Genomic DNA, 14079 nt, shown 5'->3' with positions numbered 1-14079 from the left:
GGTGCAACAGTTGTGCGTGTGTTAGGCTGCTGTGAGAATCAGATGAGACGACACGCTTCAGTGGGTTTTGTAAACTCTTGAGGGATTATTATTTCATGATTGGAGGAAGAGGAGACAGCATTTGGTGACAAAGTTGTAAGGGTAGATGTCAGGGAGGGTGGGAGAATGCAGCAGGTGCTTCTGGGGAGACTCAGCAGTCAGTGGTGACGGTGGCTGAGAGCTCCTGGATGCGCCAGGCACTGCAAGCCTTGCACAAGATGTGCCCATCCAGCGGGTAACAGCCCTGACACTCACCCTCGGAAGAGAGCAGCAGCCCACACTCCTGTTGAGACAGAAGCAACAGCTTTCTATCAGGCCTGGATCCCTGGGTCCTACCATATCCAGCACCCCTGACTCCAAGAACCCCCGCTTCCCCTTGCCCAGGCCCTCTGACCTCGCACTTATAACAGCCAACGTGAAAACTGCGATCCAGAGCAACAATTCGTACGGTCTCCTCCTGACCTGGCTCAGGCATGATGGCCCCGCCACATACTGAGCATCGTGGGGCAAACTTCCTGGGTCAGGAGGGAACCAAGGAGGCTGTCAAGCCCCAGGGTTGGAGGGGACTAACCATGGAGCCCAGAGAAGGTAGGATACACGAGGGAACGGGAGAGACCAGGGGTATGGTCTTAGATCTTAGAAAAGAGGGTGATGTTAACAAGAAAGAGACCAGGCCAGGGGTGGGAGACCAGTGCTGGGGCATGAAGGACAAATGGGGAAGATGGGGAAGGTCAGACATCTGAGACAAAGGTGGGAGACCCAGCCTGACCTGTGGAAGTCCTCAATGCAGTGGATCTGGCTGGTGGCATCCACCGTGAAAGGGATGCCATCGAGGCCACGGTGGCACACCACACAGGTAAAGCAGCTAGGGTGGTAGGCCTTCCCCATCGCCCGTAGGATCCGGTCCAGGATGGGTTGGGAGCATGTGGAGCACTTCTCCAGGGTGGCCTAACAGGAAGGAGGGTAGGAAGTTTGGGGCTGGGGAGGCCCACTGGCCCACCCATCTGTTTATGTAGCCCCCTGCAAGGGATTCATTGAAAAGTGGCCTTGAACAGATCTGCGTAGAAGTCCTAGCACAGCAACCTCCCAGATAAGTGACTTAGTCTCAGCTTCAGTTTCTTTCAGTAGTCATAGGTGCTCCACAGGGGTGGCGGTGTGGGAATTTAACACATTCCCTTAACTCTAAAATAAATGTCTGGCATTTGTAAGGGACCATTGTCCTTTCCCTCCAGCAGCCAGTATTTAGTGACTTTTATAATTCCTCCCTTCTTATGTGTCAGTTTAGTGCCCCCCCCCCCTTTGAGCTCTGTACTTTTTATGGGGCTCGGGCATATGGTCCCCACCTTAGATGGAAGCCTCCTGCCTCCTGCTGTTGACACCCCCAGCCCACCTACTCACCACGTAGCAGCTCTCACAGTACGCCCTCCTCTCCACGGCATAGAAATGCTGGCCCCGAAGCTGGGCCCGGCACGTAGAACACACAAAGCAGCCGACGTGAAAGACACGGTCCAGGGCCACAACCCCAGCCCCATCCCCAACCACATCTTCTCCACAGCCGCCACACCGCCCTGGGGACAAGGAAGGACAAGGTGAGTCAGTACAGAAGAGAAAGGTAGATTCTCTGGCCCTCTGACTCTCCAGCCCCCTTCCCACCTCGGGTCAGCTCACCAAAGTACTCCCCTGTGGGAGGGTGGTTCATGTCGTGCACCAGCTTCTTGGTCAGCCTCTCAAGCTCCTCTTCAGGAGGCTGGCTCAGGGGGACCTGAGAGGAGGGAATCAGGGGTTCAGCCCTACCTCTAGCTCTCTGTGCTGTCAAACTTCCTGAAGGTGACCAGGCAATTCCACCCAGAAGTCTCATCTGAGAAGGTCTCAGCGCCGGGCCCAGGGGCACACCTCCAGGAGCCAGTGAACAGCCCTAGCCCTGCCCTCTTATATTTTCTGACCAGCACAGTGTGCTCATCCAGAGCACCAACGCGACAGGCCTCTGACAACAAGGGCATTAGACACCACCTCCGCCCACCCAATCAGTATCCAGTTGTCTGTGAGGACCCCAAATCCCAGTTACCCGGGACTTACCTGGGGTCCGTACCTGCCACCTCGTCCTCCTGCGGCCTCCTCTTTACCCCCTGGACCTGGCTCACGGTGGCTCCTATAGCCAGCCCCCCACACTTCACCTCGGCCTGGGAGAGGAAAGTGGGGGCCCGGGAGGGCCCCGGAGGCCTGAGAGGCCCCCGCCTTGGGGGGCCACAGCCTCTCACCGGTTGTGCCACCTTCACTTGCACGGGGAAGGCAGGACCGGCGGGGGTGCTGGCTGTAGCATAGGAGGCCGGAGTGGGACCCCCATAGGAGGGCGCAGAGAGCTGTTGGGGAGGAATCGGAACACCCCCTCCATTCGGCTTCAGGGAACCTGAGCCCGTGCGGTAGGCATGGGGCTGAGGGGGCTCATAAGCCTGGGGAGAAACACAGACCGGGAGTGAGCAGACCCATTCCAGGACGCACACCTGTGGAAGCACCCGTTTGTGCGGCCCCAAGATAACCACTGGTCTTTGACAAGGGCTCATCCTCAAGAGGTAGACAACCTGGTGGGCTCTGGTGGGCCAGCTTCTTCCACGCTCCTGTGTGTATCACTCACACAGAGAGGGCTGGGCTAGACTGAGATCTAGAGAAGGGATCAGACTAGGGAGTGGGGAGGAGGGCAGGAGACAAGGAGCAGGGGAGGGACAAGGCAGGCCAGTGGGTCACCTGCCGGTCTGACCGCCGTGGGGCATGACCACGACCTCCATCCAGTTCAGCCAGCATGCTGGTCAGCGAGTCTATTTCAGCATCCAGACTTCCTGGGCGCAAGGCCCCCCTGTCTTGGGGGAGCCCCTGGGGATGAAGCAAAAGCCGGGTGAATTCAAATCACCTGTCCCGGGTGCCCACACCTCCTGCCCCCCACCCTCCAATTCCGGTTTCTCACCTGTGAGCGCTGGGGTGCTCCATGGCACCCCACCCAGGCTAGCCCCCGATCATCTGGTCCCCCCGGGGCCTGGTAACACTGCTCAGATGGGAGGGGGCAAAAATTGACCCTGGGGTGGGGCTGAAGTGCTGGGGTGAGGGAAGAGAGAGCCAAGGTGGGGATGGGGAAAGAGAGGAGGGTGACACTTCTGGAGGCCGCGCTCTAGGGTCCCTCATCTCCCCTCCCCCCCCCCCCCCACACCTGGGGTCCAAGAAGGGAGCGGGAGGAGCAGGAACGGCAGGAAGCCGGAAGAGCTTCAGGGAAGGGGTGGCAGGGACAGGCAGGAGGCAGAAGGCAGAGGTGAGCAAGGAACGGCCAGTGGCCTCCTCAGCGGCGCTGGAGCTGCTTTACCTGCTCCGTGGGCTGGCGGCGGCCCCGGGGCACCTCGGGAGAGTGCTCTTCCCAGAGGGGCTCTGGCAAGCTCCAGCTGCTTTGGGGGGAGCCAGGTGGGCCCCGACATGGCCTGCAACAGGGGACTCCAGACAGCGATCGGCCCCCGTGTAGTCCCAAGCCTCTGGTCTTGACCCCTTCTTCCGTCCCACACCTCGTTTGGGACTCCAGGAAAGAAACTTTTTCTGGCTTTTTTTTTCCCCTTCCTCCCCAATTTTGGGGACAGCCACGCCCCCAGTGACGTCACCGCATTCCTGGGGGAGGGTCACGTGGCCCCCTAGGCCCTAAACCGCCGTCCCTCCCCCAGTCAGCCCCCTCCTGCCGTGCAGGGAGGACTTTCCACGGCAGCCTCCGGTTCTACCAGTGCTCCCAGGCTGGTGCCCCAAGTCTTGCACGTGGCCATCTCGCTGCTGGGACGCTCCAGCGCTGCTCTTTCCCACACTCCCCCATACAGATCTCTCCCTCTTCCGTCCCACCTACGAACCCCCGCCCCCTCCGCCACCCCACCCCCGGCAGCAGCATTCGGCCAGCCCATAGTGTTTTGGTCTTTTATTCACGTTCATCGGTTAGAAAAATAAAACAACAAAAACATCACAACCTCAGCGGTCTGTGAATCTGTTGGGCAAGGGGAAACTGAGGTAGCCTAGAGTCCAAGCAGAGACCCAGCCTCCATCAAGGCACCGGTGAAGGAAGGAGGCCAGTGGGGAGGACTGCTGGCTTCCTCCCCCAGCGTGGCGGGGACACTGAAGCCCCTCTCCCAGGGACGGGACGCCCCAGCCCAGGATCCCCTAATACTTCCCCTGGGAAGCTCCCATGTGTGGAGCAGGCCAGAAGGCTGCCCTTCCCCTTCACATCCACTAACCAAGGCGGGTCGCTGGACCTGCGCACTCTGCTTCAGGACCCGGGCATCAGAGATCAGTGCAAGTGACCGGGGTGACGCCATGAATGAGCAGTGTGGGGCCCAGGTCACGGGTCAGAATCTCCAGCAGCGCCAGGTATCGAGTGTAGCGGGCAGGATCAGCTGGCGGCCGAGGCAGGTACAGGAAAGTGAGGGCCGTGGCAGGCCCGCCCTCGCCATCCCCACCCTCAGGCCCACCGGGCCCTTCTCCTCTGCTGCGCCCCTGCTGGGCCCGAACCAGGGCGTTGGCGCTGCCTGCCAGGGCCTCTGCCTCGGCATCTCCCCGCCTGCCATTCACAAAGTCCCCTTCCTCCTCCTCCCCAGGCTCCCCAGCCCCAGCCCCCTCGCCCCACACCACCTCCTGTACTTCAGCCCTGATTCTCAGCTGGCTCAGCAGTGCCCGCAGCCGCCCCTCGGCCGCCCCGGGGGCCTCTCGAGGCCCCAGGCACAAGAAGATCCGGAGCCGGGCACTGTGCCAAGCAGGCACCATGCCCAAGATGGTTGCCATCTGCAGTAGGAAAAGGCCGCACACGTCCACATAGCCGGGCCCACCCCGGGGCCGCAGCAGGTTGAGGGGCCACACATCCACATGATGCGGCTGGGAGGTGCCCCCAGACCCCCGGCTCAGCCGCTCAGGGGGCAGGGCCCCACAGGCCCGGGCCAGAACCACATTCTTGTTCATCTTGAGGGCGTCTGCCACCGTGGCCACATAGTCCTGGGGACTGAGAGCCCGGGGGCTCCCGGGAGCCCGGGGTGGAGGGAACAGGGTGCTCAGGGCTGGGGACCCGCCCTCCTGGGTGCCATCAGCAGCCTCTGAGAAAGCAGGGTCTGTCAGGAAGTGGTCCTGGGGTGCAGCATCATCGTAGAAACCCAGGACCAACGTGTTGGGCTTCATGCCACCTGGGGGCAGAGAGGAGGAGGTGGGAAGGAACCAACAGGAATCAGATTCACGGGCTGAGTTTACACCACACTAATGCGCGCCCACTCGTACACGCCGGCAGCACCACACGTCAGCCATCAGGCATGGCATTCGCCTCGTGCTTGGGCTCTCTGGGCAACACTATGCACGTTTGCATAACGACTTTTCATCTTCCCAAACGCTCTTGCATGCGTTTATTTGTTGCACCTCCGTGACTAATCTCCCCACTTAAGTGGGCAAAGTTCGCCTTAGGATTCTTCTAACTAACGAGCACTTCCGGTACTCGGCAGTAGGAGGCCTCCACTGCAAGCTTCTAGCTAGCAGCACACCTTTTTCATGATGGGAGATGAGAGTCTGAGTCTACTGGGCAGACCACACCGCCCTGAGCAGTCAGTAGTCAAGTTCGTGGGCTCCATCCCCAGGGAAACAGCACCTCAGACTCTGCTGGAGGGTGATGAGAACTGGCCCGATCTGTTTCTACTACTACTGCAAAGCCCTAATGGTGGTGAGTCCAAAGCAAGATCCCTGGACAAAAAACAGCTACCATCTGCGCACTAACGAAGGGCCGGGGCCCGTTGAAAGCACTTTGTGTTTTAACTCGTGAAGCAACACCAGGAGGTAGGGGCCATTTACTCACCCCTCTCACAGGTAAGCAACCTGAGGCACAGAGCGGTGAAGTCACTTGCCCCAAGGCTCACAGCAGGTGGATACTGGGTCCACGGGCGAACACAAGGCACCCAGCAGCAGAGGCCACCCTCTAAGTCTCTGAACCCGTGTGTGAAGTGAATACAGTGCCCCGGGTTCCTGCTGACAGCTCCTGATTTTTCCATTTTTGAACCAATGTGAAACTGGATAATCTCCCCCCACCCCCCCCCACCCCCACCCTTCAACAGGGCTGAGTTTACAGAAAACTTCTGAGATCTTGTCTAAGGCTTTTTCTCATGAAACAAATGGGTTGCTCAAAATCCACCAGTAAATCAAGTTCTGCATGTCAGGAGGACTTAACTATTTCGAGGAAATCCTTCCCCTTCATTGCAATCGCTCTCCTCAGGATAAATTTCGTAGTAGTGGTCTCCTGGCACAGGTTCCCCCACAAAATGTGGGGCTGAGGAGAGACCAGACTCTCAGATGCTCCAGGGACTGTCTCATAATGCTTGCCAACAGCCCCCAAACGCTTGAACTTTAGCCAGATCTAAACGGAGAACGGAGCATGTGCCCAGAGAGGGGACTGACCCCCCCTAGGATTGAGAAAGAAGGAGGCAGTTCAGCCCAGATTTGGAGGAAGCCGGGGCGTAAGGCTGAAGGCCTTCGCACTAAGGCAGAGTAACAAGGCAGAGACTCTTCCGCTGGCTCGGGAAGCTTCAGCCCCACTCACCCTCTGCATCCTCTGTGGTCTCCGGAGGCCATGTCACACCAGCCCTTCCTTCTCCACCCCTTCTAAGGCCCAGCTGAGTATACCATCTTGTCACTAGCCACATCAGCGCATAGCGGTCTTGAAGTGGGATGATTAGAAACCACCTGCCCTAGATTTGATGGAGCAGCCCCCTTGCCTCAAGTAATTCTCCCATTGTCCCCAGGAACACAGCATGCTCTTCAGAGCTTGTACCCCAACTTTTGGGTCAGAAAAAAAGAAATGTCAGTGGCACCCATCGCCAGCCCTTAAGCTTCTCCTCCAGGACCTTCTCACACACCATCTGGTATCTTTGAGTTGAGCCCCGCGTCTTATCTGCACTAGACTGTGAGTCTGCAGTCTGTGGTTTACTCTGGGGGACGGTAGCAGAGATTAAAACGGGCCACAGAGGGGGCCGAGGGGACCCGGGGAGAAGTAGCTCACCAAGGCCCGAGATCCGCAACAGATGCTGAGCTCCCTGGCGCACAGAGGGCGAGAGGGTGAGGTCCACGAAGGCCTTCACTTGGGCTCTGTCCACCAGGCTGAGCCATGCCCCGTACTGGGGCTGCACAGGGTCCGAGGGCAGGCAGTCTGCAGAGAAGGGAGGTAGTAGATGTGGGCCAAACCCATGTACTTTCTCCTCAAATCCAAATCCCAAATGGGCCAAAGAAAACAGTCTGGGCAGGGCTCAGGCTGGTTGGAAGGGTCATCAGGGAAGAAGCATGAGGCCTCTGAACCCAAAGACCACGAAGAATGTCTGAAACGTGAGGGAGGAAGAGGCTGGGAAGGGAATAGAGGGCCACTCACCAAGGTCTCCCAGGGTGACGTGGCCCAGGACATAGAGGCCCCCCTTCTTGAGCTGGTTGGCCAACCGCAGCAGAGGCAGGGCGCCCCGGGGGTTCCCCACCAGTAGCAGCAGCTGGGGCCGCCAGAACTTCACGTGGTCCTTCCGGACATCCAGCCGGAGCAGGTATTTACGTACCTGGGACCAGGGGTGAGGTGTGGAGAGGAAGGGCTCAAGAGGGCAGCCCCCACTCACCACCTCTCGGACAAGAACCCTGATTCCGGCCACGGCAGAAGGAGGCCTACTTGGAGCGGGATGGGGATCCCAGACTGCCTCCCCCCTCCCTACCCTCCTCCGAGCCCCCCAACCTGGTGGAAAAGCAAGGCCTGGCTGACGTAGCCCCAGCTACTGGGGCCTCCTCGAGCAGTGAGCAGGGCGGAAAGAAGGCCCATGAGAAGCAGTGAGCCGCCGGCGGCCCCGGGGCTGATGAGGAACATCATGAGCAGACAGGAGGCCACCCCCAGCAAGCAGGTGTGCCAGGAGAACAGGCTGAAGGTGGGGCTGGGGTGGGGGAGAGAAGGAAGGGCACTCAGGGCCTGCCATGGCCTCCATCTCCAACCTCGGTCCCCTGGACCGAGCCCTTCCCACGCCTCCCCCCTGGTCTCTGAGGACATAGGCCACTTCTCCACTCACCGGAAGTTAGGGGCTGAGGCCCACTCCAGGCTCAGACAGGACAGGTCCACCGCAGCATAGGCCACCAAGTAGAATACGGTGACCACAGCGGCCAGCGTGTTCAGCTTCCCAGCCAAGAGCACCAGCTACACAAGGACCGAGAGGCTGGGCATGCACGCACCCCCCCACCAAATGCCAATGCATCCTGCCTTTTCATTTACTCTCCCAGTCCAAGCCCAAGCCCCTCCTGGTCCTGGGAACGGAACCAGAAGGAGCCCAGGGGAAGGGGAAGGACAGCCGGAAAGAAGGCTTACCTGCACTAGGCCCCAAGAATAGAGCACAGCCCCCCAGGGGTTCCCTGTTCGGGACACGACCTTGGCCGGCGCCAAGATCACTCCTGTGCAAACAGAAACACCGTGGCAGACACATCAGCCCAGGGCCAAGCGGAGAGAGAGACAGACACGGGAGGGTGTGCTCAGAGCCGGGCGAGGAGCAGGGGGCGGCGCACCAAAGAGGTCATCTTGAGCCAGAGCGTGGAGGATGCGGGAGGCCCCGATGAGGGAGCTCATGGAGGCCGAGAGCGACGTGGCGTAGATACCAATCAGCACCAGTGGGGGCCACAGGCTGATGGCGCGGAAGAACCCATAGTCCTCCTGCAGCAAGGTCCTGGCGGGAAGGAAAGGAGGATGCAGATAACACAGGTGCATCTAGGGCCTCCGTGAGCAAAGTGCTCTGACTCTTCATGAGGTCAAGAACTGGGTATTCCTGGGGATTCTCAACTGACCCAGGCTCAAAGGCCATTGTAATACATCATGTGTGCCCGGAGGGGAAAGACATGGTATTCACTGGTTGATCTTTGGGCTGCTTTGGATTTAATCACATGGTGGACATTCCCAACGGTGTATGCACAAGAAACCAAATATTTATGGAAATACGCATTGAGAAGCAGCTATCCCCCATCCCCCAAAACCAAGTGCTTACAACAGTCCCAGGGACACAGCAAACTCTGGCTACAGGCTGGCTACCACCAATTACCCGGCTGTCCCCATCAGCGGCGGCCGCTCCTTCTCTCTCCCAGAGGGAGAAACAGTCTCCGTTTTCCCTGCACCCCAACAATGGGGGTACCTGCCCCCCCTCGGCCTGTGCTTCCCTTGGTGATCCAGGGGTGGCAACCGTGTTCTGCGCCCCCATTCCACCCCCCTCAAGGGCCAGGCCAGCCTCCTCCCCAGGCACCTGTCACAGGTGAAGCTGGAGAGGAAGAAAAGCAGGGTGTAGATGAAGAAGGTGTAGGCGACAGCGACAATGGTGCCCAGGGGAATGGCCCGGCTGGGGTCCTTCAGCTCCCCTGGAGGGAGAGGGGCAAAAGGAGAGACATCAGCCATCTACCATCCCTTACATTCCTGAGCCCTCAGCGCTCCCACCAGGGCACAGGGTGGCAGCCCTACACCCCCAGGGGGGCAGCAGGCAGGGACGCTCACCTGACATGTTGGCCCCCGCCATGATGCCCGTGCAGCCATTAAAAAGGACAGCAAAGACACTGGCGAAGTTCATCATGGCCCCCGTGGTATAGTCCTTGGAGTAGCCAGCTGAGAGATGGTTCCCAGGGAGGAGAAGGCGTCAGTACCCCTCATAGGGACCCAGGCATGTTGGCCCCGCCACCTTCTCCTCACATGTCACAAACAGCCCACCCCAAGACCCCAGCCCTGACCCATCACAGCCCCTGGCTCAGCTGGCCTCATCACTCCCCCCACTCTCCTCACTCCTCCCTCTACACCTTTGTCGTTGCCCCTTCGTGAGACACCGTCCCTCTCGCTCCTACCTGAATTCCCCAATACACCTCGGGCCACCTCCCAGCTCTCCCTGCTCGCCCCCAGCCCTCCTCCCAACTCCTCTCCTGATTCCCATCTATTTGAACCACTTTGGTTTTATTGTGCTGTTTAATTGTTTCCTGAATGCACATTTTATCTTTCCAACTAAAAAAGTTCCTCTAAGGCAGGAACTGTCTCGTGGTCGCTCTCACGCCCCACTGGGCCAAGCATACGAGACAGATCCTGAATAATCTGCGCTGTTCTGAGATCTGCCCTCCTGCCCCTGATTCTCTCTGGCATCTGTTCTCATCCAGGGCTTCCAAGGGCCTGCCTCCCCCCACATGCTTGCTCCTTGTCCTGAGAACCGTCACCCCTGTACCCAGCTCACCACCCAAGTTGGCCTTCAGGGTGCTGCTGTTGAAGCCAGTGAAGTGGCCAACCTGGGGCGGCAGGGAGGAGCCATTGGGGCCAGGCCGAGGGTTCAAGGGGATGCTCCTAGGTCCCACAGCCACAAAGCTGACCAGCACAGAGGCCAGGGATCCAGACACCAGCAGGAATGTGAGGAAGGAGGCTCGGGCATAGAGGCCAGCCCCCAGTGTGCAGACCCCACCCACAAGGCCCAGCAGCAGGGAGCCATAGAGCAGGTTCCAGCCGTAGCCCTGGGGCAGGACCTGAAGCCCACTGGACCTTGCGGAGTCTACAAAGAGGAAGGAACAGGGTTAGAAGACAAGACTCCCCAGGAGAGATCCCACCCATGAATCAAAGCAGGAACAGACCCCCTCTTTGGCCCACCTGTCCTCAGACACTATCTTTCCCACCTCCCTACTCAACTGTACCCCAGCATCTTACCCCTCCCTGGTAGATACCACCAATCTTGCTCTGTTGAATTTAGGGGTATTAGCCTGGCCTCTCTAACTAGATGGTAAGCTGCCTGTGGGCCAGGACAATCTCTCAGATGTCTAAGGCTGGGAACGTAGTAGGAGCTCAAGAAAGCCAAACTAATAGACCACTTTGCCCCTCTTCTAGAGAGGCCTCTCACCCTCGTGATCCCCGAATCCCAGACCCCGCAAACCCACAGAGCTCCCTGGCACACAGACCAGCCCCGAAGACATCCAGCACGGCTTCCACCAGCCCCAGCAGGGAGACAGCACAGCCACAGACATTAGCCAGGTAGAACATGAGGCCGATGCTGCCCCCAACCTCAGGCCCCAGGGTCCGGCTGATCATGACTAAAAGTGGAAGCAGGGGGTGAGTGTTAAGGGAAAAGAAAGTGAAATGGAGCAGGAGGAAGGGCCCGGGCACAAAGCACACTGCAGCCCTGTCTCCCGGCACACACTGGGATTGTCCCCAGCGTTAATCTGTCCAGAGCGGTCACACCCAAGCCACGTGGCTTTGCAGTGCGCCACTAATACTCTTGAACTCCGGTTTCCTCATCTGGAAAATGAACTATCTAATTGACAAGACTGTTGGGGGAACCAAAAGGACGGCTGGGAAGACACCTGATAGACTGGAGATTAGCAGTAAGATACGTGGAAAGGCCATGTCGGTCACCTTCCCCATATCAGCCCACCTGCTGAACATTCATTAGAACCTGCCTCCCTCTCGCCCTGCCCTTGCCCCTCCTCCTCCCTACAAGACAGAAGAGCCCAGACCCCAGTCCATCAACATTGGAGGATACAGTAGGCTCCACCCCCCCGCACAGCTCCGTTGGTGGCGATGGCACAGACAGAGAGGACGGTGAGCGCCAGGATGAAGTAGGCAACCAGGAGCATGGCCAAAGCCTGCAGCAGCCCAGCATGGCCCACCACGAACCCTGGGACAGGAGTGGCAAAGCAGGTCAGAAGGTGGCTCATGCGTCCCCACACCACACTGGTCATCAGTTACCTCCAGGGCAGAGCTCAACACAGGGCCATGGGGAGCCCTCTCCCCAAGCCTCCCATCCATTTACTTCTCCCGGGACCCTTCCCCAAACTCTTCCCAGTCCCACCCCTCCCCCACCCCCCTGCACCCCAGAGCAAGCCCCACCACCCCACTTACCAATTCTCAAAAAGACAACTATACTGAACATGGACAGGACCGTGGGCACCACCACACCCAGGAAGGTGGAGAGCTTCCGGGCAGATGCCCCTCCAGGACCCCCGGCCCCATTGGCAGAGAAGGCAACCCCCTCATCTCCCAGGAGCCGGTAGGCCAGCAGAGGAGAATTCTCGCTGGCCATGGTGGAGAGCAGGCAGAAGATGCCACCAAACCCACCAATGGGTTATGAGGCCTGCAAAAGACAGTGTTACTTAATGGAAAGCAGCTCCCCGGAGCCCCTCAAAAACGCCTCTAACCGAACACCTGGAAACCTCCCCAAAAGGAAGAGCTTCAAGAAACACACACACACACACTCACTCACTCACTCACTCACCAGCAACTCAGAGTTCCTGGGGAGCAGACTGGTCCTTGCCACTTCCCTGGGCAATGGCAGACTCCACACCCTCAGCATTTGGGTACCAAGTCCCCTCCCAGCTCCTGGGGGCCACCCTTCCCCCAAATCCGGAAGACTAGGGATGGCAATGGTTCTGGGAAGAGGCAAAGATACTCTCCCTTTTCAACTAACTAGCAGTATAAGAGGAAACAAATCCCCCAAAAGGGAAGTGAGTTACCGGCAGGAAGCCCTCCTCACCCCCTCCTCTGAAGTCCTGAGCTGTCCCCATCCTAACTCCCCCAAGCAATCACCTCACCTAAGGCAAAGAGAAATCTCCAAATCTCCCATTGCCCCGCCCTCCATCAATCCTCTCCCTCAACCCATTTCAAACGAGCTCCTCTCCCCCCAGCCTCACCAGATTCCTCCCACCCACACAAGGCGCCCTCCAAACTCGACCAACCCAAACACACCCCTCGACTACCAAAACAAAGACACAGGCCAGCAACACAAGGTGGGTCTTCCTCCCCTCCCCGACACCGGTTCCTGCCCACTTTCTCCCGGGGCCGGTTGGAGGGGGCCGAGATCCGCGGCTCCCGGGCCAGGCGCATCCCCACAGCCCGAGTGTGGCGGGGCGCTCACTCACCCGCCCGGAGGACGCAGCCGCCCGGGGGAGGGGGGATCCCCGAGAGCCGGAGGGGTCGGCTACGGGCCGAGGGGGCGCGGGTGCCGGAAAAGCCAGCTGCAGCTACCGGGATGCCAGGCCCGGAGCCCGCCCCCCCCCCAGCCCGCGCGCCCCATTGGTCCCGGCGCCCAGCCCCGCCCCGTGGGCGCGCCCCCGGGGAAGCCCCTCCCCCCTCGGGCTCCGGGGGCCGGCGCGGCTCCTGCTCCACACGCGCCTGGGATACTGCCCTGGGTCGCCCCTCAATTTATGCGGGCGGGAGCCCACTCCGAGCTCGCGGAGACGCCCGGAGGCGCCACCACGGAAAGGGGCGTGCGGCGACGGCGGAAGACAGCTGCAGGTGCGCGGGGATGTGACACCTGGCCCAGGTGCGTCGCCGGGAATGCGGGGCCGCGTCGCTCGGCGCCTTCCGGAGTCCTATTCCTCCGGCCTCTCGAATCCCTGGAATGTCTCTGGATACGGGCCTCAGCCCTCACCCCCGCGGAGACCCGCCCCTCACGCCTGGTCCATCCCAACCGGCTGCGCTCTCCGCGTCCGCCATCGGAGGGAGCCATCGGCCGCTGGTCCGGGAGAGCCCTGGCTGCGCCGGCCACCGTCGGTCCGCAAGGTCCTCCTGCCGCCTTCCAGTCTCCCTGGAAGGTGTCGTCCCCTCTAACAGACATGACAGGACTTGTGAACCTCCGGGAGATGGGACCTCCTCCCCTCCTCACTCTTTACAGTTACCATCAACAGTACCATCAACACCTGGTAACGTTTCCTCATCTATAAAACGGGGATTAAATAGAGCCCTGCCTGCATGAGGTTGCTGCGAGAGGGTTGGATGAACTGACCGACACTCGAAACAATGCCGAAATGTTCAGTAAGTTATTTGCACGTCGTGCTACGTTATATATGCATAAGCACTGTGAGGTAAGTACTTCTTAGGGAAGCTGAAGCTGAGAGAGCTTTGGTAATCACTTGCTAAACTTTGACATAGTCCTTTGTGGCTACACGGTCATTTGAGCCTCAGGAAATGAACAGTGCTTTTAGGGTCACTGGCCTTTGGCTATAGATTCTCTGCAACATGTCCCTAGAGGAACGGGCTTAAAGCAG

At 59.5% G+C, this 14079-nt stretch overlaps 3 protein-coding genes across 5 annotated transcripts in view; 1 reads left to right on the top strand and 2 right to left on the bottom strand.

The window, feature by feature from the left end:
- Window positions 1-61: 61 nt before the first annotated feature.
- On the bottom strand, window positions 62-3839 carry TRIP6 (thyroid hormone receptor interactor 6). Its single transcript, XM_043559756.1, is given in 10 exon segments — window positions 62-322; window positions 434-554; window positions 809-987; window positions 1438-1607; window positions 1708-1801; window positions 2116-2267; window positions 2270-2489; window positions 2782-2907; window positions 2999-3126; window positions 3389-3839. Coding segments are annotated over 10 exon segments (1431 nt in total). The 5' UTR covers window positions 3498-3839; the 3' UTR covers window positions 62-190.
- A 122-nt stretch (window positions 3840-3961) lies between these two features.
- On the bottom strand, window positions 3962-13086 carry SLC12A9 (solute carrier family 12 member 9). 2 transcript variants are annotated; one of them, XM_043559740.1, is made up of 15 exons: window positions 12952-13086; window positions 12309-12462; window positions 11936-12167; window positions 11577-11711; window positions 10996-11127; window positions 10287-10595; window positions 9569-9676; window positions 9324-9435; window positions 8599-8756; window positions 8405-8487; window positions 8112-8236; window positions 7787-7979; window positions 7442-7616; window positions 7079-7225; window positions 3962-5225 (listed from the first exon to the last, which is right to left on the bottom strand). In XM_043559740.1, the coding sequence occupies exons 3-15, from the start codon at window positions 12114-12116 to the stop codon at window positions 4336-4338; spliced, it is 2748 nt and encodes a 915-aa protein (XP_043415675.1). In that variant the 5' UTR covers window positions 12117-12167; window positions 12309-12462; window positions 12952-13086; the 3' UTR covers window positions 3962-4335. The 2 variants fall into 2 exon arrangements, with proteins under 2 accessions (XP_043415675.1, XP_043415674.1); XM_043559739.1 differs by lacking the exon at window positions 12309-12462.
- Window positions 13087-13250: 164 nt separating this feature from the next.
- EPHB4 (EPH receptor B4) overlaps window positions 13251-14079 on the top strand; it is a 30425-nt gene continuing 29596 nt past the window's right edge. Inside the window, exon 1 of one of the 2 annotated variants that reach the window (XM_043559737.1) lies at window positions 13251-13846. In XM_043559737.1, the coding sequence (XP_043415672.1) occupies window positions 13840-13846 (7 nt within the window). In that variant the 5' untranslated portion in view covers window positions 13251-13839. Of the gene's footprint in view, window positions 13897-14079 lie in introns of both variants that reach the window. The other variant, XM_043559738.1, reaches the window with a different exon arrangement.

The sequence above is a fragment of the Prionailurus bengalensis genome, chromosome E3 (genome assembly GCF_016509475.1).
Source record: "Prionailurus bengalensis isolate Pbe53 chromosome E3, Fcat_Pben_1.1_paternal_pri, whole genome shotgun sequence".
NCBI lineage: Eukaryota > Metazoa > Chordata > Mammalia > Carnivora > Felidae > Prionailurus > Prionailurus bengalensis.
The sequence above is the reverse complement of the archived record's forward strand: the minus strand, read 5'-3'. Positions and strand labels throughout refer to the sequence as shown.